General features: G+C 54.6%; 2 protein-coding genes across 4 annotated transcripts in view; both read left to right on the plus strand.

The window, feature by feature from the left end:
• Nucleotides 1–1575: 1575 nt before the first annotated feature.
• Nucleotides 1576–11962, plus strand: MMP11 (matrix metallopeptidase 11). The gene is made up of 8 exons (XM_037067470.1): nt 1576–1702; nt 7076–7305; nt 8188–8331; nt 8423–8556; nt 8702–8943; nt 9064–9280; nt 9977–10234; nt 11114–11962. The coding sequence occupies exons 1-8, from the start codon at nt 1586–1588 to the stop codon at nt 11245–11247; spliced, it is 1476 nt and encodes a 491-aa protein (XP_036923365.1). The 5' UTR covers nt 1576–1585; the 3' UTR covers nt 11248–11962.
• Nucleotides 11963–13104: 1142 nt separating this feature from the next.
• Nucleotides 13105–23544, plus strand: part of SMARCB1 (SWI/SNF related BAF chromatin remodeling complex subunit B1) — a 35220-nt gene continuing 24780 nt past the window's right edge. Inside the window, exons 1-5 of one of the 3 annotated variants that reach the window (XM_037067473.1) lie at nt 13321–13409; nt 14090–14313; nt 16755–16893; nt 18568–18697; nt 22027–22164. In XM_037067473.1, the coding sequence (XP_036923368.1) occupies nt 16773–16893; nt 18568–18697; nt 22027–22164 (389 nt within the window). In that variant the 5' untranslated portion in view covers nt 13321–13409; nt 14090–14313; nt 16755–16772. Of the gene's footprint in view, nt 13410–14089; nt 14314–16754; nt 16894–18567; nt 18698–22026; nt 22165–23544 lie in introns of all 3 variants that reach the window. The other 2 variants (XM_037067471.1, XM_037067472.1) reach the window with 2 other exon arrangements.

The raw sequence follows: 23544 nt of genomic DNA on the forward strand, positions 1-23544 counted from the left end.
TTTTCTCCTCACAGACATGCCTGGTCCAACCTCTATTCCTTTATAGTCCCTGTCCACCTGTTCTCATTTGCCAGGTTGGCCTATCCTTCTAGGCTCTTCAGGGTCCTGGTCCTACAGGGAGCCCTCAGTGACCAGCCGACCTTGCTGAATGCTTAATTAGCAGTAATCATGGCCTGCCACCCTGGGTCTGCACTGCGGGTGGCTGTTACTTCAGCTCCCATGATCGGTGAACTGCAGGCTCTCTGTAATTCGGCCATGTATACAGCCCTGGAGGCAGGCACTCAAGACACCACTTAATAAACATGTTCATTGACATCATTATGTATTTTCCTGTATATCAGAAAAATGTATAATTAGCTCATCAAGTCTATGATTTCTTGACCAATATTGCTAAGAATGAGGCTGAAGTAAGCATTTCAACTTGTAAAAGTGAGTCACTTGAAAGAAAAAAATGCTGACATTTAGGTAGGAAAAATCCCGGCGGCAGTTGGCCATCTCCTCGCCCTCTAGGTGTCTCTGCGGAGCCTTCCTGGAGAAGCGGTGAATGCTCTGTGGGCCAGGGCCGGGGGAAGGTTGACTCAGCCCATTGTCCTTTCTCTTCCCCCCAGCCCAGGCCTAGGCTGGGTGTCCACAGCCTCACCTAGTAGCACTCAGGACCCTGCCCACCAAGACAAGAGCCACTGTTTGCTTTTTGGCTCAGCAGTGTTGCCATGACGGAGCAGATTGCCTGGGGAAGTGATAAGGCACCCAGTCATCACCGGGAGTGTGAGACTGGATGACCCCTTCCAGCATTCAGAAACCACCTCCTTTGGGTCTCGGGAAGCTTGGGGAGCCTGTTAGTCCCTGATGAAGGGGGAGCCTGGGCCCCTCTGGGCCCCCAGAGCCCCAGTACACTCTGACAAACCCTCCCTCCAGTTCATCACACTCCATTGCCTGCTGGTATGGAGAAGAAGCCTGTTCTGGTCGCTCCCTCTTGGGGCCTGAGTTTCCCCATCCATACACCGTCACAGTACTGTTCCAAGTTGGGGTGGGAGGAGGGGGAGGCCAGTTGCCTCTCTTTGGGTCAGTTTCCCTGGGACACATTTTAATACCCCTTTTCTCTCAGGGAATGCAGTGCAGCCTTCAAGATGGATCAGCAAGGTTCTGAGGAGTCAGGAAACTTGTTCATGGGTACAACCCATGAGATAGGCTCACAGGATGTCAGAGGCCAGGCCACCTGGGTGACCAGCTGGGGATGCCCCTTCCAAAGTTGGGGGTAAGGACCAGGAGGAGTGAAACCCCATTTCTCTCGGACTCCCCACTGCACATTTGGTAAACTGAGGCCCGGAGCGGTACCAGCTGGCCAGGGTCACTCAGCACCAGACCTTAGCTCGCCTCTAGTTAGGTCAGGGTCTCAGGGCCCCGGGCCCCTTAGCCGGCTAGCGGCTCCCGATCCACCTCCCCCATCCTGGCAGCCGCAGTTACGGCGGGGAGAGTTTAGAACAAAAGGCGCGAGGGGCGGGGCTGGGGCGGGCGGGGGGCGGGTCGGAGGCTATAAGGGGAGGTGTGCCGGCGCGGCCCAGCAGGCCCGGCAGCCCTGGGGCGGATGGCTCGGGCCACTGGGCTCCGCGGCGCGGCTCTGCGCGTCCTCCTGTACCCGTTGCTGCTGCTGCTGCTGCTGTCCTTGCCGCCGCCACTGCTGGCCCGGGCCCCGCGGCCGCCGGTAGGTGCCGGTCGCTGGTCGGCGGCTCCTCCCTCAGGGGTCGCTGGGCACGCGGGCTGGGCCCAGAGGCGGAACTGGACCCAAGGGGGCGTTGGGGTATCCTGGTGCCGCCCGTTACCCAGAACGTCTCTGGATCCCTCTGGACGTGATAGATAGTCCCTGGAGCTGTGCAAGCGAAGCCTGCATGGGGATCGCCCAGTCTGGTGAGACGCAGCTGGGCGCTAGATACACGCCCCCTCGCAGCGTGGGGACCTGCTCCTCTGTGCCCCAGCCACAGATGCTAGAATGTGCTGGGGAAGGTAGCAGAAGGAATGGTTACAGGTATTCCTGCAATAAACAGAGGGTTGCAGGGCCCTCTGTTGTAGGGACAAAGTGGAGCTGGTCTCAGGCTGGGGTCAGCCTCCAGGTGCGTAGTGGCCTTGGTGATCACACCTCTAACTGTGCAGTGGGCTGGAGGATTAGGGAAGAGCTGGGGAGGTCATCAGGTGCTCCGGGGGAGAGGGTGTCTGAGCAGTGCCACCACCTAGGCACTTGTGGGTGACAAGTTTGGGAGGCTTGGAGCCAGGACAGCACGAGTGTGTGCGCATGTGCGTGTGTGAGAGAGAGAGACAGAAAGAAGAAGGTGAGCCAAGGGTGGAGAGTTGTGAACCTCAGAGAGCAAGGGGGTGGGAGAGCAAGGGAAGGAGAAGAAGGTGCCATCCATGGGAAGAACAGAGTCCATGTGAGAGAACAACAGAGCCAGAAGAGGACCGGTCATGGGGTGTGTGTGACAGCCTGTGTGTGACAGTCTGTGTGTGCCCAGAAAGCTGCACGCTCCCCTTGAGCTGGGGTTTCGAGGGACCAGTCACAGGGGTGGCCAGGCAGGGCCTGGAGTCAGAGGCTGGGCAACTGCAGACCCCCGGGCCCCTGGGAGCCCACCCCGTCCTTATGGGCAGCAGAGGCATCGGAGAGCGCAGGAAGGGATGAGACCATTGTGGGGTATGATAGGCAAGAGTGTGGGACTGTTGTGGTGAGGAGGGAGGTGTGACCAGGCTGGGCCCCTCTGTCCCACCACCTCGGGTCTGCCCTGGCCAGCCTTGCCCTTGCTGGCTATGGGAGCAGGAAGAAATAGGATGGGGGAGGCACCTCAGTCTGGGAGCCTTTCCTCTTCCTCAGCCCCTTCCGGTCCCCTAGATTTTGGGGCAGTCGGATACCACCTTGGGAAGCAGTCAAACCCACTGGTTTGGGCATAGGAGTGACTAGGTTTGAAATACGTGGCCCTAGGTGAGCCTTCTGTGCCTTCGGAGCCTCACCCCCTCAGTCTCGTCAGGAGTTGGTGGGAGACAACAGTGCCCACTGCTGGGCATTGAGAATTAAATCAGGTAATTCAAGGAGAGGTACTGCCAGGCACATTGGAGACATTCTGTCACCTGTAGCTGCCACTCTGATGCTTGTGCAGGGTCAGGTGGGGCTGGGTCTAAGCTGGGATGCTGCCTGACACAGTGCAGATATGCAGAGAGCATTTGGGGTCGCCTCTGTTGTGTTTATCTGCAGGCTGCTGTTGGCAGGGCCAGGAAAGCTCTGTAAATATTTATCTATCCCAGTTCAGCAGCTTTCAGGGTTGTTGAAGGCCCCGCAGCCCCTGGGACCAATAGGGGAGGGGAGGGAAGGGAAAGATTTGGTCACAATGTCAGGAGAAGATGGATTTGCCTGCTGATGGGCTGTGTGACTTGGCCAGGTTGCTTGGCTTCTCTGAGCCTCAAAGGGACTTGATGCTAAATAGAATGATGCAATGATGCTCTTGTGTCTTCTGTATAACCTAACAAAATACCCTCCTGTCAGGGTTACCTCCTGCTGACAGCAGAAGGCATAGCCATGATTAATTATCTCTATTAGACCAACAGCAAAATGAGGCCCAGAGAGGGTCACAGCTAGTCTGGCCTAACCCAACAGTCCCCTAGTCTGGGGTCCTCCTTTAGCTCCCCTCTATCTGATACCTCCATTTTCTTGACTGGAAGTTGTCCCAGAGGCTGACCTTGAGCCTCTAGCTCAGCCAAGAGGTTGAGTTATAGCCGAGAAATTCCTCGAGGATGTTTGAGGCTGTGGTTTGGTGCCTGCCAGAGGAGGACAGGGTGAGTGGGCAGCTACCACACAGGGCTGGCAAGGGAGGGATGCTGGCCCAGGAGGAGGGAGTGCGCCAGCACAAGAAACACCTCTCAGCAGCGTGGGGTTTGGAGATAGGCCAAGAGCTGAGGGGGTGCAAAGGGAGCTCTGGGTGGGGAAGCATGAGCCCTGGGCTTAGGATCTGCTCTTGTCCCACTTGCTGTACGACCCTGGGTAAAGTCCTTGACCTTTGTGGGCTCTGGGAAATGCCTGCCCCCTGACCCCAGGGCTGTCGATGAGGTCAGGTATGGTCTGTGCCCACCACCCACCTCACTGAATTCCAGAAGCCTTGGGAGGACCAGTGCACCCATTTTAGGAATCAGCAAGCTGCCTGCGCCAGGCCTTGCAGCTGGGCCATCTGGCCCCAGGCCAGAAAGTACTCAGAAAGATGAAGTGTGGAAGGTCAGTGGGGCAGGGAGCATGTGTCCCATCCCAATAATGTGGAAACAGGAGCCAAGAGCCATTAAATGATGAGCTTCCCTTAAAAGATCCCGCTGGCTGGAGACCTCCATCCTGTTGCCTCTGCTCACTCTCTCTCCAAGACCCATGAACATGACACAGACAGGGTGCAAGGGGCATTTGCCTGCAGGAGAGCTTGAATCAGTCACTCTTCTTTTCTGGGTTTGCAAGCCACCTTCTGGCTGCAACTCCTGGTTTACAATTTAAAGTCTAGAGACATTTGGGGAGCTGGATGCCTAGTGGGTGGTGGAAGCTCTAGATTCCCAGGTGTGGGATGGGCAGGCTCCCAGGGGCCAGGAGCAGGGCCAGGGAACAGGCTCTGTGCCAGGTGCTGCAGCAGGCATCACAGAAGGAGGGCATTTAGCCTTTTGCCATGGCGTTATCCCCCATTTGATAGGTGGGGAAACCAAGGCTAAGAGAGAATAATAACTTGCCCAGGGTCCCCTGTCTAAGGGCATATGGCATAGAACTGGGCCTTCTGAACCTCAGTCTGTAGCTCTTTCTACTGTGCTGAGAGAGTCCTGATCCAGGGCTCTGGGGGTGCCTTGTGGGGGCAGGAGAGGTAGGGACGGTGTATGTGCCCATTGGCCACCCTCCATCCATGGCTGGCTGCTCTGGACCTCACTCGGGGCAGAGGAGAGGGGAGATTTCTACCCATGGGCATACATGAGCTGGCAAGCTGTGCTCTGGGCTGTTTGGGTCTCCCAGAGGACCAAATGCCCCTGCCTTTCCTAGGGAGGGTCCTTGTACCCCTGCCAGGCTCGGGGAAGAAAATTGACTCCTGGAGGTCAGGAGGGGCAGTAAGGGGAGGTGAAGGGACAGACTAGACTCTCACACAGACCTGGGGTCCATATCCTCAGTGAGGTCTGGCATATACATCATCCCCACCTTGTGGGAGGAGAGGTGAGGTCCAACGAGCCCATCTGTGAAGTGCCTGGGAAGTAGCAGTGCTTAATCACTTCCCACTCCTTCTCTTCTTCACCAAGGCGAGGCAAGCTGGGTCCCTCCTCCAGGAGAAGGAGGGCTGAAGTCCCTGACTCCAGCCCAAAAAGCAGAGCAGAGGGAGCAGGCAGGGTGGGCTGTGAGCACAGAGAGCCTGCCACCTGCCAGCTGTTGTGTGAGCAAATGGCTGTAACTTCTTTGGACTCCACTTCCTCATCTGAGAAAGGGCATGATGCAGGGAGAGGTGGTGAGAGGTCCCGTTAGGGGCTAAGAGCATGTGTATGGAGCTGTTGGCAGGGTCCTGGCCTAGGTACGGGTGGACTGCAACCGTGAGAAGCACAATAATAGCAGTAAGCCCAGCATTGGCTGGAACCCACAACCCAGCAAGGCAGGACTCTGCCAGGTAACCAACCATTTGATAAGAAGCTCAAACCGAGGAAAAACTCATTCAGGACCCCATACCCCAAGTAGCTCCATAGCCCCCTTGGGGTTCAGAATCTCCAGGTACTCAGAAGACTGCTTCATAGTGGGGTATTCTTGGGGGCTGAGTCCGGGTGGCTCTGGGGGGTTGAGTTCTTAGTGGCTCCATAATCCAGAGCTTGGGCTATGGGAGTTGGGACACTGACCAGAGACCTGGGGCTTGGGAGAGCTGCCAGAGGCTGAGGCTGAGGCTGAGGCCAGGCTGAGGGAGGGGCCTGGGTGGCCTGGCTCTCACCCCAAATATGGCTGTGGGAAGGCAGCCGCTGAGTATCTCAGCAAACAGCACATCTCTGTGCCTCTCCTCTGGCTTCGCATGGTGTCCCGAGTGGGGCCTTCACCATGGCCTGGGTCACCGGAGTCTTTAGATGGCCCTGCCATGCCCTTGCTGGATGACTTTGCAGGGTCTCCTAACCTCTTGGGCTCCTGCTTGTTCCATGCACTAGAATTGTGACCTCCACCCTGGGACTTTTGGAGGGTGGGAGCTCCGGATCAGAATCATCCGGGGCTCTGGCAGGGCAGGGGGGTGAGGCTGGGCACTGGTAACTGTCCGCTCCCTTACACACACGCGCGCACACACACACACACACACACACACACTCAGGCACAGAGGGGACAGGCAGACCACATCTAGCTCTGCCCTGTACCCAGCTCTTGGGGGTGAGATGTGAATAAAACTGCCCCCAGAAATCAGACCTCAATATCAGGTGCCCTTTCTGGGTACCCGGCCCCAGGCTAAGTGCTTTAAATGCATTGCCTTGGCTCATCCTCAGGTTAACACTATGGGGAGGTGTTACCCCCATTTGTCAGATAAGTAAATCAAGGCAGCACTGCAGTCCCTCTGTGTCCAGAGTGGGTGTCCTGGGCAGAAGTAGCTTATGTGACTTGGGAGCTGGAAGAGGGAGGGAGGGGACTCGGGAAGACGGGGAGGTAGAAAGCACTTGCTGGGGGCGGGTGGGGGGGTTGTGGGGAAAGCAGGAGGCTCTGCCTGGCCTTTCCTCGGCAGCTCAGTGGAGTCCAGTCCTGGCTGTGTGTGGAGAGTACAGTCTCTGTGCTCTCAGACCTCAGACCTCCCTAGCCCAAAATGGCCAGAGTAGGTGACAGGCAGCCCTGGGCCCTTCCAGGAGGCAGCGACAGGCAGTAGGAGGCCTTGGAGCAAGCCATCGGGAAACTGGTCAGCTCATGCCAAAGGGCCTGCAGTGTGACAGTGCGCATGCCTCCTCTTGCCCTCAGCTTGCCTGGCAACCCAGTAGGCTGGGGTTGAGCACGGGTGTGCTGACAGCCCAGACCTCCAACCATGGGCCCTGAGGACCAGTGGCCTGACTGGGCCTCTCCATCGTTTCTCCTGCCCAGGTCACCCACCGCCACCACCTGCTGAGGAGGGGGCCACCGCCCTGGCATGAAGCTCCTCTGCGCAGCCTGGCACCTGCCCCTGCTGCACAGGAGGCTCCTCGGCCTGTGGGGGGCCCCAGACCTCCCCGCTGCGGTGTACCTGACCCACCTGATGGGCTGAGTGCCCGCAACCGACAAAAGCGGTTCGTGCTGTCGGGTGGGCGCTGGGAGAAGACTGACCTCACCTACAGGTAGGGCCCTCAGCCATGAGCAGACTCCAGAGCTGTTTGTCCATGTGTGCACCGGCCACCTTCACACCTACTTCTCAAAACACACGGGCAGGGTGAGGTCTCCGCAGTTAACAGACCTGGCGTCCACTGACCCCTGAGCCATCTCTGGGCCAACACTGCTGAACTCCAACTTGTATGCACCCACAGACACTGCCCTGCCCTCCCATGGCAGAGGACAGTGCCTCTGTCAGCCCACACCTGGTTACCCCATAGACATGCTGGGGCACAGCTTTCTGTCACACAGGCAGCCTCTCTGGGGACCTACTAAGGGCCAGGCCCTGGGAGTCCATGGTGAATGAGGCAGCCACAACCTGAGGAGCTAGGCATTGATCCTGACATTGTTCGGATCAGTGATCCATGATCTATGACCTGAGGTCCCTGAGAGTGACGTAAAGCTGAAACTCACACATTGTGCAGGCGGGGACTTGGCTTAGAAAGAAGATCATGTAGCAGGTCACATGCGACATAGAGTCACACAGCATTGGAATTGAGACTTCAGGGGGCCCTAGAAATGTCCTGGGTGGGATGGGAACTGACAGGCAGGTTAAAGGGTCATGGTCTCCCCACAGTGAGCAGTATAGTCTGGTCTGGAAGGTAGGTCTTGGGCTCCTGGTCCTGTGTTCTTGCCACTGATGCAGAGACCTGTGTGTACCCAAGGACATAAAACCACACAAGAATGTGCCCATGTGGCAGAGTGATCAGCCCATCACATCTGGGGCTCGTCTGGCCTGTGCCCTGCATGCATGCACCCACACAGAGCACCCAGGGGTAACTCCTGGCCCCACAGCCATCAGAGGCTGCCCTTGCACTGAGTAAAGCCCAGGCCCCTGCTTCTCCCCCCAGGATCCTTCGGTTCCCATGGCAGCTGGTGCGTGAGCAGGTGCGGCAGGCGGTAGCAGAGGCCCTCCAGGTGTGGAGTGATGTGACACCACTCACCTTTACTGAGGTGCACGAGGGCCACGCTGACATCATGATCGACTTCACCAGGTGAACTGGTGGCCTGGAGCCCCTCTGGGAACAGCCCCAGCTGTCAGCAGCTGCTGACCCTTCCTCCACCCACCCACCCACCCACCCACAGGTACTGGCATGGGGACAACCTGCCATTTGATGGACCTGGGGGCATCCTGGCTCATGCCTTCTTCCCGAAGACCCACCGAGAAGGGGATGTCCACTTCGACTATGATGAGACCTGGACTATTGGGGACAACCAGGGTATGGGCTGGGGACCTATTTTTCAGGCAGGGCAACTGAAGATCATAGAGAATGGGAACTTGCCGAGGTCCCTGAGCTGGGGTCTGGAGCTCAGGTATCTTGCTGCAGGAGGCTCGGGGATGGCTGGACTATTTCCCTTTTCCAGGCACAGACCTCCTGCAGGTGGCAGCCCACGAATTTGGACATGTGCTTGGGTTACAGCACACGACGGCTGCTAAGGCCCTCATGTCCCCTTTCTACACCTTCCGCTACCCGCTGAGCCTCAGCCCAGATGACCGAAGGGGCATCCAGCACCTGTATGGCCGGCCCTGGCCAGCCCCCACCTCCAGGCCCCCAGCTGTGAGCCCCCAGGCTAGGGTGGACACCAACGAGATAGCACCACTGGAGGTGAGGCGCAGGAAGGTGGGAAGACAGGAGGGGCGGCCCTGCCCCAGGTTCCTCAACCCCACTGGCCTCTATGGCTCCAATGTGGGCTCTTTCCCTGCCCCTCCTTCCTCCCCACCTCAGCCGGAAGCCACACCAGATGCTTGCAAGGTCTCCTTTGACGCCGTATCCACCATCCGTGGCGAGCTCTTCTTCTTCAAGGCAGGCTTCGTGTGGCGGCTTCGGGGGGGCCAGCTGCAGCCTGGCTACCCTGCTCAGGCCTCTCGCCACTGGCAAGGACTGCCCAGCCCTGTGGATGCAGCCTTTGAGGATGCCCAGGGCCACATCTGGTTCTTTCAGGGTGAGTGGGAGTTGGGGGTCACGCTCAGATTTCCAGGTGCCAAAAATGTTATGGCCAAGGGTAGGGACAGACAGACAAATATGATGGGCAGGTAGGAGGTGCCCTGAATCCTCAGGGCCAGGAGAGAATAAGACTCACTCCTCTGGGCACAGCTCAGGAGACCCCCAGAGGCAGAAGCTCTCCAGATGGGAATAGAATGGAAAGCATTGTACAATGGGCCCGCCTTGGCCTCCAGCTCAAGGGGAAGAAGTGACTCATACGAGGGCACAGCTTGGAAAAGGCAGAGCAGGGATTTGATCTAGGTTTCGCGACCCTAGAGCCTGTGCTATTAACTTTCAACTGGCAGACAACAGAGCCTAGAACATTCCAGGTAGCAGGGACTTCATAAACAAGGTCTAGCCAGGACCTGCTGAGACAAAGTTAAGGGCCAGTTAAGAACAGCCAAATGCCAAGGGAAAGAGCCGGGGCCCAGGCGCCTGTCTGCTGCTTAGAATAACCTTTCCCACATGATACGTCTCAGAGCCTGCGCCACCCCAGCTTACTCCTGCTGGCTCCAACTTCCCCTGGACTGGGGACACCAAGCAGGACAGTGAAACTGAGGCTAGGAAAGTCTGTGACAGTGGTGGCAGCTGGGCAGGTCCACGATGGCTGAGTGTGGCAGTTGCGCAGCTCCATTGCAGCCTCCCCTCTCTGCAGGGGCTCAGTACTGGGTGTACGATGGTGAGAAGCCAGTTCTAGGACCTGCACCCCTCTCTGAGCTGGGCCTGCTGGGGTCCCCAGTCCACGCAGCCTTGGTCTGGGGCCCTGAGAAGAACAAGATCTACTTCTTCCGAGGTGGAGACTACTGGCGCTTCTACCCCAGCACCCGCCGTGTGGATAGCCCAGTGCCCCGCCGGGCCACTGATTGGCGAGGAGTGCCCTCTGAGATTGACGCCGCCTTCCAGGATGCTGATGGTGTGTTGGGGATGGGGTGGCTGGGGGAAGTGGTGTAGAGCTGCATCTCCAGCACCATCCCGCACCAGGGCAGTGCTGCACCCCGTGCTGCAGTTAGACCAAGGGCCAGAGAGGTGCCAGGCAGACTTCCCCGGTCCCTTAGTCACGGCTGGTATTCACAACCACCACACACCGAGGACTGACACCTGAGTTCCCTAAGTGTCTTGTGCCATTCTCAGGTGTAGTACCTGTTATGAACCCAGTTTCCAGAAGAGCAAACGGAGGTTCAGGTGATGAGGTTCCCTAACGGAGGCCACCCAGGTGGACAGTGGGCAGCTAGGACCACCACCCAGGCAGACCCTACTCCTAACCATTGCACCACTTGGCCTCCTGTAATCTCCAAGGACTAGATTGGGACTCGCAGTCCAGTGCTCTCTCTCATGCCCCACCCCTGCTTGCTTCTATGCTCTCCCATGGCGGGGCCTTTTGGGAGAGCTGTTCTATGGTGGCCTTGGGCTCTGAGGCTCTAGGTTGCCTATATCGCCCATGTGACTCAAGATGCCCAGGTGTATCTGGCTGGTGGGTGCGGGAGTAGAGTGATGTGGAGGAAGGGCCAGTGCAGGGAGTGGGACTTGCCTTCCTGACAGGTAGGAATTGGGCCTCCGAGGCACTCAGGGTCTGCCAGGCTGGGTGGTAGCCCAGACCAGACTGTCAGCAGGCTAAAGGGCTCCCCCAAGAGAAAAGAGGTTCTGGAGGGCCTGCAGGTTTCAAGGAACTCAGCAGTGGCCAAGGCCCACCCACCTGGATCCCCCACCCCCAGGCCTGTCCCCTGGCACAGCCTGACAGCAGGTGTGAAGCGCTGTGTCCACTTGCCCAGGCCTGACTCTCCTCTCTCCTCAGGTTACGCCTATTTCCTGCGCGGCCGCCTCTACTGGAAGTTTGACCCTGTGAAGGTGAAGGCCCTGGAGGGCTTTCCCCGTCTTGTGGGCCCCGACTTCTTTGGCTGTACAGAACCTGCCAACACTTTCCGTTAGCCATGGCTTGGGTGCCCTCAGGGCCCCTGAGCCCTGCCAGGCCACCAACATCACCTGGAGACCTGTGGCCATCTTTGTGGCTGTGGGCAGCAGGCATGGGACAGAACCTGTGTCTCCTCAGGGGAGTTGGGAGGGGGGTCCTGCCATCGTGACAACTGCAGGGAAGGCCACGCAGGTCGTGGTCACCTGCCAGCAACTGGCTCAGACTGGGCAGGGACGCTTTGGTATTAAGTGTGAGGGTCGTCTAAGGCCTGCTCTACCCTACCTGTGCAGGTAACAGTCAAACCTGGCTGTTCTCGCTCTCTGTGACTGTCCCTCAGGAAAGGACCTCAGCAGGTTAAGGGGAGCTGGAGCCCTCGTGCTGTCCCTGCTGCGAGGTTCCTGCAGGGTGCTGACAAATGGATCCTGGGGCCCCATGGCCTTCTGCCCTTTCCTGAGAAACCAGTTCTGGGGAGATTCTTGGAACTGGCTGCTTCCAGTTGGTGATCCTAGAGATCTGTCCCCCAAGATCCAGGCCAGAAGGTCCAGAGTCAGTGGGGAGGCCGGTGCTTCTAGCTGAAGACCCAGGGCCCTGGAGGCCCCAACATACCTCAATCCTGTCATAAGCCAGATCCTCCCTCACCCCTTCATCCTAGCACTGAGACCCTCCAAACCGTGTAAATGGTGTACAAAGTCTTTCTTTCTTTTTTTTTTTTTTTTACTGAAGACTGTCATTAAACACGGTTATGGTCATTTTCTACCTGCCTGACTGGGGTTTCTCTGACTGGGAGGCCAGGATGGGGAAAGAGGTGGGACAGGGAGGTGGTAGGCCTGGGTTGGGACCTGCTGTGTCCTGGGAGCCAGGGTGGCAGCCCCCTCACCACAAGCCTATGGTCTATAGGACTAGGTGCAATGTCTAGGGCGCTTCTTGCTCCATTCCTCCACGTTGTCTCACTGGACACCTGTAGTGGCTTTGTAATCTGTTTCCTGCTCCCCCAGTGCCCTTCAGATCATCCTTCACCAGGTTGTGGTGACTTTGATCTTACCACACCCCAGCACCTAACCACCGTTCTCAGGACACAACCGAGCCCTCCTAACTTTTCAGTGGTTCCTTGGCTGGCCACCTAGGCTCGCATGTAACTCCTCCATAGTAACATCTATCATAGCTGCAATTTTTGTTAGACTGAACCATGTGAAATTGTCAGCAGTGGGCTGTTGTTGACATACTGCATTGTTCAACTGGATACATGGACGCTTCATGCTTTCATTCATGTCAGTCCCCAAACCCAGCTGTAAGTGTGTGGGGCAGGGCTGTCTAGTTTCACTGAAGGGATCAACTTGTCGTTAGGCACAAAGCACAATGTTAAGAAAGGAATGGAGAAGGTTCCCTCTCCTCTGACACTCATCTATCTGATACACCAGTCAAACTAAATACCACCTGGGCCTTGGAATCCTGCCAAGTCCAGGAGCGTATACCCACACCAGCACCACTTAGTGTTGTCATTCTGCCCATTCCCACAGCCACAGGAACAGTTGTGGCTCGGAAACCGGGATATGTGTTTCCTAGGAGCCTTCTTATCTGCTTAGCTGCACTGTTTTCCGGGAGGAGAAATTGAGGCACAGGTACTTCCGGCCTCCCTCAGCCTTCAGGCCTCACCTCCTTTCTCCTCCACTGGGTAGAATCCAAGACTTAGCTGTGAGATTGGGAAAGCCACCGCCTGAGCCAAGGCCTCAGATGCGATTTACACCTGCGAGAATTTTCCTTGGGACCTTGATTTGGGAGGCAGCTTGTAAGACAAAAGGGTGTAGGTTCCTTTAAGAGACCCGCGCGGACGCGCTCCGGCCTTTTGTTTGGGCGGCGGCAGCGCGCGCGGCAGCGTCAACGCCCGCGCATGCGTACTGAGAGCGGCCTGGTCGTCGACTGCGGTAGCAGCTGAGGTTCCCGGTGGCGGTGGCGCGAGCGCCCTGTCAGGCCTGGCCCGCCTTTCGTTTCCCGGCTTCGGCTCCCCTGGACTCGGTGCTGCTCAGCCTCGCTTCAGCCCTCCCGGTCTTTCGCATCCCGGCCTTTGCCGCTCGCCTCCACCGCCGCAATGATGATGATGGCGCTGAGCAAGACCTTCGGGCAGAAGCCCGTCAAGTTCCAGCTGGAGGACGACGGCGAGTTCTACATGATCGGCTCTGAGGTACCGCGCAGCGCGTCCTCGCCCTTCCAGGTTACGGCCTCGCAGAGCCTCAGGGCGGGCCTGCGCGCCGGGAACGCGCATCTCCATTCATCGCAGCGGGCGGGCGCGCGAGCACGCGCGGCGGGGGCGGGGCGTCGTGGGCGGGGCCTCCCCGGCCTGGGTTCTCGTACCTCAGAGATCCTGGGTTTACCTTCCCGTTTCGAGGTGATCGGGGACGCACCCTACTGCCAAGGCTAGGACTCCGGGAGGGGCCACTGGTTTTGTGCTGAGTTGATGCAACCCCAAGCAGATGCAGAGAAACTGGGTGTTTTGGTTATCACTGCGACTCTGGGGCGGAGATGTTGGAGAGCTCACATGCACCCCTCCCCCATTGCTAAATCGAATCCTGCAATGGCAAGCTGTGAAGAGGGGATTTGTGGGAGCTCATGACCGTGTCTGTTGTGTTGCCTTTGAGGTGGGCAGGGAGGTGTTTTGACCTTTGTATACCAGGGAGGAAAGAGGTTGGGAGGAGGATGCTTGCTGTAGGGTGGAAAAGGACATCCTATTTCCTTTGGGTGGGTAAGGCCCCCCGTCCCTCAGCGGGATCCATCAGCAATTCAGAAGCAGTTGACACTTTGGATATCTTGAACTGACTGAATTATGACAGGGGAACGATCCTAAAAATCTTTACTTTTTACTAGGCGCGACAGCTCTTTGTTGAATCAGCTGGACTGCTGACTTCAGGAAAACCCCACAACTGGTCTTTCCGTGGTAGATTGTACTAAGATTTTACAGATTACCTCGAACTAGGCCTCTGTGGTCTAAAGGCAGTCTCCAGGTGTTGTATATTCCTTTTCTTTTTTTTAAAGCATAGCTGAGCAATTCAGACGTGCATATACCAAGCAGTAGAGTCTCATGTGACAAGGTAAGTGCTAATCTCGGAGAGCAAAAGCAGTTAGTTACCCAGTGCCGAGGGTCGCCCTCCTTGTAGCAGTTTTCAGTATCAGAAGCCAGGCATTTCATTCCCGTTTTTACAATTTTTGTTGTTTTTCTTTACAATTGAATGTAAACTAAGCCTTGTGATGGTCACATTGAGGCTTTCGGGACACCCTGGTGTGATTCTTCCAAGGTGAAATTCCTCCTGTTTGTCTTAGTTGAATAACATTTTGACGCTGATGTTGTCAGCATCAGAACTTTAGTGTAATCATTTTCCACCAATTTTTATGAAACAAAAGGCAGGATGCAATAAATTTTTCACATAGGCACATAAATGCTGCTCTTCGAAGATAGTTGTGCTGAGGAAGTGGAGCTAGTTAAGTACATGATTCAAAAGGCAGTTGAGTTTCATTATGTGGTCATGGGCAGATTGTTTAAAGAAACCTTTACCTGATCTAATGGGCAGGAAGGATCTAATGGAAAAGAAACGAGTTTGGCCTTGACTCTGAGTGGCCGGTACTTTTTGAAAAGCAAGCTTTCACTTATTAGGTGGAGCAAGTTGAGAAGAAGCTTGCAGCCAGGTGGGAGGAACGTCAGGAGGCCTGGACCCAGCTCTGCCCTGCGTCTGTCACTTTTCTCATGTGCGTAATGAGAGGCTTAGACTAGATGGCCCCTAAGATCTTCTCCATCACACACTTTAGTTTATAGAAAGTTAACTGCAGTCTTCTCCTTCAACCTCATTGAGTGAGAACATTTTCCTGAGACCCAGTCAGTAGGGACCCAGGTGAGAGAAGGGAAAGGCAATTGGCTTTCCAAGGCCTAGCTTACCATCGTCAGACCTTTGGAGGTCTGGGAATTGGTTCAAGATCCGGTTCAAGATCTAGTTCAAGGTCCGGATGCTGTCTGTTGATATCTTGTAGCTCCTGTGACAGTATTGGGTGGATGGCCCCCAGACTCCTTTCCCTTGGGAAGCAAGCACCATATTCACAGAGTGGGCCGGCCGTAGCATCACACCCCATGTCGCCATGCCAGGTCCATGGAACGTCCTTGGGATGGCATCTGCAGTTGCAGTGAGTGTGTTTCACTGTTCTGCTATCTGCAAGCAGCTCTGTTTACCAAGTCACGGTCATGGGCCTAAAAGAACTCTAGGAAATCCCCAAGTCCATGTTTTCACTTTACATTTGGGAAACCAGATCCAGCAGACAAAGTTTGGTTCAGGAAAAACCCATAGGGCAAGCCCTGGTCTCCTCCTGTGTTCCAAAGGGACTTAGGAAGGATGTAGGAGTCCTGGGACTCTGCAGGATCTGCAGGGTGGTAGTGGAGGGCATTATCAATGTCTTTTCAAAAACCTGGCGGAAACTATGTTCACCCTGGGATGGTAATGACACTCCAGGCAAATGACTCACAGGAATCTGCGTACTGTGTGGCGCATGAGTTACATGCCCTGACCACCTTCTCTCACGCCGTTCAGCAGCTCTGGTTGTTGATCATAGAAGTCTTTGATTCATGAAAAATGGAGAAACATATTTATTTAATAAATACACTATGATGGGTAGGTAAATGGGAAAATAATAGAAGTTGTCCTTTGTGGGGTACAGAGTTGCTGAGCATTCGACAGATGTAAGGAGACCCGAAAAGGGAATGTGATTCCTCGTCACAGGTGGTGGCAGCACCTGGCACCCAGTCGACTGGCCGTCTCCTGCTGTGTGATAGCAGTGATCATTTTGGAAAAGTCAGTGGGACAATGGGGTTTCTTTGTAAAAACGTTAGGACTAGTTTTTTTTTTTTTTCCATCAAAGAAGTCTTACTGTGAATATCTGTTACAAGCCATCCAAAGCCGTTGTTTGGGGAAGTAATGATTTATATAGCAATCTGGTGATTGCCGATAAGTGCTTTTTAAACTCTTCGGAAAATTCCTTTGGCATTCCTGGTTTGAGTTTTGTTACTAAACAAAGCAACAGGGGTCATGGGGGAAATTATCCTGCATCTGTCTAAAATTAAGAGACCTTTTTGGTGTTTATTACATCATAAAAATATCAAAGTCTTATTCTTAAGATAAAAGAAAGTCAAAGAGGCCTTACATTTCTGGCAAGTACCAGAGAATCTTAGTCCAAAATCAAAACCATTGCAAGCTTCTCCGTGAGCTCCGGGGGCTTCTCAGTGAGCTCTGGGGGCCTGCCTCACAAGCTTCGGTCCTGTCGTCAGAATGTAGACGTTCCGTCCCTGCCTGGAGGGGCAGATGTGGGCCAGATGTGTACTGTTGTTGACCTCTTGATGTCAGCAGATTGTGTTTTTACTGCTGCCTGGTGCCTGAAGGCCAACTCAGGGCCTTTTTGTCCATCACTTGATCCAGTGGGGCCTCCGTGCCAGGACCCTCCCCTCTGCGTGGAGACGTGACCCTCATAATGAGCCTTCTTGCTTTACTCATAGGTGGGAAACTACCTCCGTATGTTCCGAGGTTCTCTGTACAAGAGATATCCCTCACTCTGGAGGCGACTAGCCACTGTGGAAGAGAGGAAGAAAATAGTTGCATCATCACATGGTAAAAAAACAAAACCTAACACTAAGGGTGCGTCTTCACGAGGGTTTGTAAACCTGTTTCAAAACCACTCGCTTATGTCATGAAGATAAAACGTTTTCACTCCAGAGTGTCTTCACTGCAGCCCTGACCTTAGTCTGGCAGGAACATCCTAGGGGGGGCACCATGCAGCTCAGGCAAGAAGGCGGCTCCTGGGAGCCGGTGGTGGTCCTTCGTCAGGTGTTTTTAACGGGTCTCGAGGGTGCGTGAGGGGGTGGGGCTGGGGCAGTAGCGGGTGCTGTGAAGACATGTTGGTCTCAAAACGTTTTAGGAATGCTGTGATGCTCTGCCACTGCCGTGGCGTTTTGCCGTAGTCACCCTTCATATGCACCCTACCATATTCAGCCCGAGTGGTGGGTGGCAACCCTGGCTCCCACTCCCCTCTGGGGCTTTCACCGCTTTGCTTCCCAGAGCACATCCATCTCGTAGCGCTTCATTCTGGCCGCCAGTGTGCTAGAGCTCCTGTGCATGTCCCTGCTTGGTGTGCCTGAGGTGTGCCTGGGGCTTGCTAGGCCAGCCGCCAGACACTACTGTGCTTCAGCCGTGGCAGCTCTGTGCAGGGCGAAAGGATGCTTCTGATCTCTCGTGAAAGACTCAAGGTCTTTTTGGGTTTGGACACAGTACAGTGTTTAGCAAATGGCCAAACTGCTTCCCACCCAGCACTGGCGCCTTATAGAGAGCTGCGTGTGTGTGTTTGTGTGCGTGTAAAGTGAGACAGAGAGAGAGCGAGTGCGATCGTGAGTGCTTTGCAGTCTGTCCTGTCCTCTTTGATTGTGTCTAAAGGTGCTGCTATGGTCTTGTGGGCAAAGTAGTAGTTCTTTTAATGCAGGAGCCGGAGCTTCTTTTTTATCTGCTGCTGTAACATTTTCACTCACACACTTTAAAAAGTCTCCTTTTTGTCCTCCCTCCACCCCCCAGCCCCCCAGTGTAGCACTAGTCATTAGCACAGTGAGTTCCTAGCTTTGCTTACCCTTCCACGAGTCTCAAAGGAAGTCTCAGTGACTCTTCCACCTTGTGCTTTGGAGACACCTGCCCTGTACCTGGTTTGTGTCTCCAGGAGAAGCCAGGCTGGACCTGCAGACAGGTAGCAGCTCTTAACCCAGGTTCCCTGGAAGAGCTATGGGTCAAGCTGCCTAGAAACTGCCCTGCCCCCCGGAAAGCGCTGACTGGCGTAGGGCCAGGAGTTTGTGCCCCATGTGAAGCAGCTCTTTCCAACTCTCTGGGCTCTTGTTTTAAAAGAAAAGTGCTTTTCATCTTTCATTCCATCTCTCTGCTTTGCTTTGTGTTGTGGATGGCAGTGGTGTCAGACCTCTTCCCACTGGTGGTGTTACTCTGGAGCCTTCCTCTTCTCCTGAGAGCCCCTGTTGGCCCTGCTGCGCTGTCCCTGCTGCCGCTGCCCTATGCACTTCCTCTGTGCCTGGAGCCGGTGCTCCTGGGACAGATCAGTCCAAGGAAATCCTCAGAGAGTCTTTACCCAGTAGGACCTCTAAATAAAGCGCTCAGTCCAGACTGCCCTTTTGGAAGAGGCCAGCATTCGGCAGTAGTAAGGTAGACGCCTGCTTCTCCCACCTCCTGCATGTGAGGACCTGGATGTGCTGCATCTACTGGCTGTTGTTGCTCGCTGCCCCACCGGCAGGGTGACCATAGCCGTGTCTCTGGTTACAGATCACGGATACACAACTCTGGCCACTAGCGTGACTCTGTTAAAAGCCTCAGAGGTGGAAGAGATTCTGGACGGCAATGATGAGAAGTACAAGGCTGTGTCCATCAGCACGGAGCCCCCCACCTACCTCAGGTAACACATCCCTGGCCAGGTGTGCTCTTGGGACACCTGCATGTATTTTTCTTATGCTTCAGAACTGGTTGTGGTTAAATCAAACCGAAAAACTTTTCAACACTTTATGCGTGGTGCTTACAAATCATCCTGGCTGTGTTTTTAAGTTTCTTCTGTATCTTTGGAATTTCTGAGAAACTTAAGCCAAGTTGTGGATTCTGGAGAATGGTTAAGAAAGAATGCTTTGAAAGTAGGACTAGCTGTCAGAAAAATTAGTGACCCAGATAAAGTCACAAAAGAAAGAAACGATGTATTCAAATGTATACATTTAGAACCTTTAAAGGAATGTTTACCTTAACAATTAGGCAGGTAGTGGGAAAGTTGTTCTGTTGTAGAAAGAGTCACTTTATTCAGATTTATAAGGAAAACTTCAATACCCAAGTAGATAAATAGGCAGAGGGTAGGCCACATCAGAAGTACAAATAATAAACACAGGAAATGATGCTTGTCCTCGTGTGTAATTAAAAAAATTCAAAACCAAAAAAAAAAAAATAGCAACATAAAGAACTGGGGAATGCGTGACAGAGGGGCCCTGGTAGAGGCTGCAGTGGCTTGTAGGTGGGCACGATCTTTTGGTATAGCATTATGACGTCAAATGTTTTTTTGTTCTTCGGCCCAGTAATTTTGCCCCTGGGAATTTGTCCTAGAGAAATAATTTACAAGAACACCGCCACCAACTATTGTAAATAGAGAGATGCCCTTGGGCGCGTTGTGAATAATAGTGGGAACTATGGAGCCACTGAAGTGTCTAGCCTCAGGGAGAGGCGGGGTGAGCAGAGGTGCACTCACCGGTGTGGACCAGGGTGTACCCGCTACGTGTAACTGCGTAGACTCTGCAGCAACTGAAAACTGTGGCTCACGTGCATGAGGTGTGCGGAACACCTGCCTTAGGCTCTTGGTTCTCGGGAAAACATGCACCCCTGTGCACCAGATAGACCCCAGGGGGCACTAAGGGAGTTGGGGGTGTTCTTGTTGAGAGTGACGTGGTTCTGAAAAATAATTTCTCAGATTGTCTCTCAATGTTACTATTGGATTGTTTATATAATCTCCCTTCCCCCACTCCTCACCCCACCGAAAAAGGGGGCACGTGCCCAGCCCGGCCAGCATTATAGATGTGTGCTCTGCAGATTTCTGTTTCCCCAAGGGATGTGGTAAAACACATGGAGGGGGAGACTCACCCAGGGAAGTGGCAGAAGGAAATTAGGTACATATGGAGTGGACTTTCAAGTCTGCACACGTCAGCTGGGGAACTTTTATGGAGTGATAAACACTTTCTTAATGATTGTATCATTTGAGGAACAGCTGAGGGGGGAGTAGGGTCTTGTTACCCCTGAGGTCAGAACTATGGGGGCATGGGACGGGTGAAGGTTCCAGGGAAGCTGCCGTGCATTTTGACGGGCTTTATGCTTGGGAAGTGCCTTCTCTCTGTCCAGTCAGCCCGTGGGAGGACTGGCACCTTCCCGCCCCCTCACTGAGCAGGTCAGTCCCAGGCAGACCTCCTGGTGGTAGAAGAAGGTTGAATCACATGATGCAGATCCTCGGATTCGGTGCATGGCTGTGTGTTTGTGCTCGCTGTGTCTGTGATGTCATCGGTAGAGCACCCCAGACTGGAAATGAGTGAGATCACTACTGACTTAGGGTAGGATTTTGGGGGGGGACCTCATTACAAGCTCTAGATGGCTTAGAAAAGAGGTGGTGTACTAGGCCCAAGGGCCCTAAGTCTAGGCCCAGGGGCACACACAGGCCTTACCATGGAAGTTGGCAAGTTGTTAATCCATATTCCTAGGCCCTCCCCAGATGGGAGTCGCTGGATCTGGGTGGAGTTCAGGAATGTGCTGCTTAAAATTTGGCGCTCCTAAGTGAGTCCATGGCCAGTGGGCCCAGACAGGCTGTGGTGGAGATCCCAGTCTCGCTGCCCTAGCTCTAAGCCCTGCCCAGATTAGTCCCTTGTCTCCCGTTCCCCCAGGTCTCTGATACAAGGTGAAGGCCATTCATAAGATCTAAGCAAGACCTGGGCATGGGAGACTCGACAGAGCCCTGGCCAAACTTGGTGCCATGAATTCCTCTCTGACCCCGAGCTCGATCAGGGGATGCTCCTGGACTTCAGCACCTGAGGTGCGAGTGGCCTCAGCTTAGAAAAGAAAGGGGTTCAAGGGCCCGGGCCCACTGGAGGTTGTGGCCACTGCCTCTGTCCTCCACCACCTGGGAAAAGGGGAAGGGCTGCCAGCAGCGTCTCCTGGCCTTCCTGAGACGGCACTGGCTGAGCAGCAGGAAGTCTAGCGGTTGTCACATTCCCTGAGGTGTAGCAAACAGTTACTGAAGAGGACTGGCGCAGGTGTTTGTGTAGGTGAGCCGTACACAGCCACTGCCCCCACACTGCTCGTAGTCACTGGGGAAGGCAGGCTGCCCCAGGGACAATAAAAGGACTCAGGGCTTAGTGGGAACCTGAGCACTCCTCTGGCAAACCTGACACTGGAACCTCATTTTAAAATAGCTTTTGGTATATTCCTGGTGGTAAGAGCAACCTGCAATTTGGAGAGAAGAGTGAGCCTTTTAGGGGACATGGGCTACTTAAATTATTTTGAGTGTTGTTTTCTAGGCTGTATTCACCAGTAGTGCATCTTTTCACCTCTACTGGTCAGAAGTCCAGAGGCCAGCAGCATTGCCTAGACCATCTCAGGCTGGCCGGCATGTCTAAAATAATAGACTGATCGTGCCTCTTCCTGCTGCAAACCCCTGGGGACACCCAGCCGTCTGCTGAGTGCAGTCAGTTTCTCATGGGACACACCAGCCCTGTAATGGGGACCCTCTCTGTGCCCCATGTTTCTAGCCCCTGCCGAGTCTACAGCCTCCTGCCTCATCCTGCGACTCCTTGTGCTTCTGAAATGCCTTCTCCCCTCCAGCTGCCCCCTGCCCCGGTGAACCCGAACTCAGTGTTCATGGCTCCACTCCTCTGGGAAGCCCCCTCTTTGTCCTCTTTCCCCACAGACGGGACAGTGCTTTTGTGGCACCATGGCCAGCACATAGCATGGTAACTTGTGGCTCGTGCACTGGGCGGGAGGCTGCTGTGACATGTTGGGGCCCCTTTGGACCCGTACCTAACTTAGGTACCTCCAAGTGCTGGTGGGAGCCTAGGCAATAGAAACCTACAGAGTCTGGGGTGCACAGAAGTTCCCACTGGGGTCTGGAGCTCCGTGGGGGTGCAGTGGTTGTCTGTGGACTGTGACTCGATACCTGGTGGGTGGTATCGGGCTCGTAGACTGAGGGGGGGATTTCCCATGTTTTTCCAGGGAACAGAAAGCAAAGAGGAACAATCAGTGGGTGCCCACCCTGCCCAATAGCTCCCACCATCTGGATGCTGTACCGTGCTCCACAACCATCAACAGGAACCGCATGGGCCGGGACAAGAAGAGAACCTTCCCTCTCTGGTGAGTACACCTCGCCCTCTTGGCTGATTCTGCGTTAGTGCTGGAATGCAGTTTAGTCTCCTCCTCCCACCAGAAACACTCGACTTTACCTTACGTTCCCTAAAATGCCATACTGCCTCCTCCATGAAACCATTTTCCCTCAGTTTCCAGGATGTCGGTCCCTGGCTTGCTCCAGCCCCCCAGCTCTCTTTGCTTTAGTCTTGCCAGTCTCCTCATTTCCCCAGTATCTTGATTAGAATTTCTGGGGACCCAGTCCTTGGACTTTTTCTCATGGTTTCACATGCCACCCAAGTGACTCCTGCTGTATTAGTTCTCCTGCTGGAACAAATGGCAACAAACTGGGTGGTTTAATACAACATGGGTTTATTCTTGCACATTTTTGGAGGCTGGGTGTTCCATGGAGCCGAAGTCAAGGTGTTGGCTGGGCTGCACTTCTGAGGCCTCTGGGGAGAATCTGTTCCTGCCTCTTCCAGCTTTTTCTGGCTGCTGGTATTCCTTGGCTTGTGGCCACATCACCAGCCTCTGCTTCTGTGGTCACATAGGGCCTTCTCCTCTGTGTATGAAATCTACTCCTGTCTATCTCTTATAGTGATACCTGTGATGTAATCTAGGGCCCACTGGGATGCTTAATCTCCTCTAAGATCCTTAATTTAATTACATCTGCAAAAGTACCCCCTCCTTCGGCTATATAAGGTAACGGTCAAGGTTCCAAGGGTTAGGGCATAGCTATCTCTTGGGGGTTATTTTTCAAGCTCCCATCCCCACATTCATCTCTGCAGCCTAGCCTCATTCATTTCTTGCCAGTATCTGCATGGCCCACCCCCTTTCTTTCCTCTTCCATCTTTCCCTCCCTCCCTCCTTCCCTCCCTCCTTTTCTTTTCTTCCTACCTCTTTTGAATGTCGTTTTCTCAGGGTCGCCTTCCACCTTTAGAATGTCCACTCCTGCCCTTTCCCTCTGTGTTTCCCAGAGGATTTGTGTGCAGCATGCATGTGGTGTGCTTTCCTTGTTTGTTTGTCATCCTTGCCCCAAGCTCTGAGAGCAGGTGCTCTTAGATCTCCCCTACCCTCCAAACATCCCCACATCTCTTCCCCCTCTGTCTTCCTAAGATCCGGTATGACCATGTGAAACTCTTGCTCAGTCTTCCTGGAGTCCCCTCAGGGTGGAGGCTGGATTCCTCAGCCTGAGGTGGAGAACTGTTGGCGCCTTGACTCTGTAGTTTCCCAGTGTCTCTCACGCTGCTCCCCCATCTAATCAGTACCCTGCCTCCAGTGTTCTGGCTGCCGCCACCCCAACAACTCCTGGCTTCTCCCCATCCCTTGGCCTTTGCTCAAGTATTTCCTCTTTTGGAAATTCCATTCCCTCAGCTTTCTGTGAAAGTC

The sequence above is a fragment of the Sturnira hondurensis genome, unplaced genomic scaffold (genome assembly GCF_014824575.4).
Source record: "Sturnira hondurensis isolate 20B ecotype Veracruz unplaced genomic scaffold, ASM1482457v3 Scaffold0017254, whole genome shotgun sequence".
Classification (NCBI taxonomy): domain Eukaryota; kingdom Metazoa; phylum Chordata; class Mammalia; order Chiroptera; family Phyllostomidae; genus Sturnira; species Sturnira hondurensis.

Excerpts from the sequence above, each read along its gene's own strand:
- MMP11 (XM_037067470.1), top strand. The coding sequence starts at position 1,586 with ATGGCTCGGGCCACTGGGCTCCGCGGCGCGGCTCTGCGCGTCCTCCTG. Across the intron at positions 8,944-9,063 it reads ACGAGATAGCACCACTGGAG|CCGGAAGCCACACCAGATGC; the intron begins GTGAGGCGCAGG and ends TCCCCACCTCAG. Across the intron at positions 9,281-9,976 it reads CCACATCTGGTTCTTTCAGG|GGGCTCAGTACTGGGTGTAC; the intron begins GTGAGTGGGAGT and ends CCCTCTCTGCAG.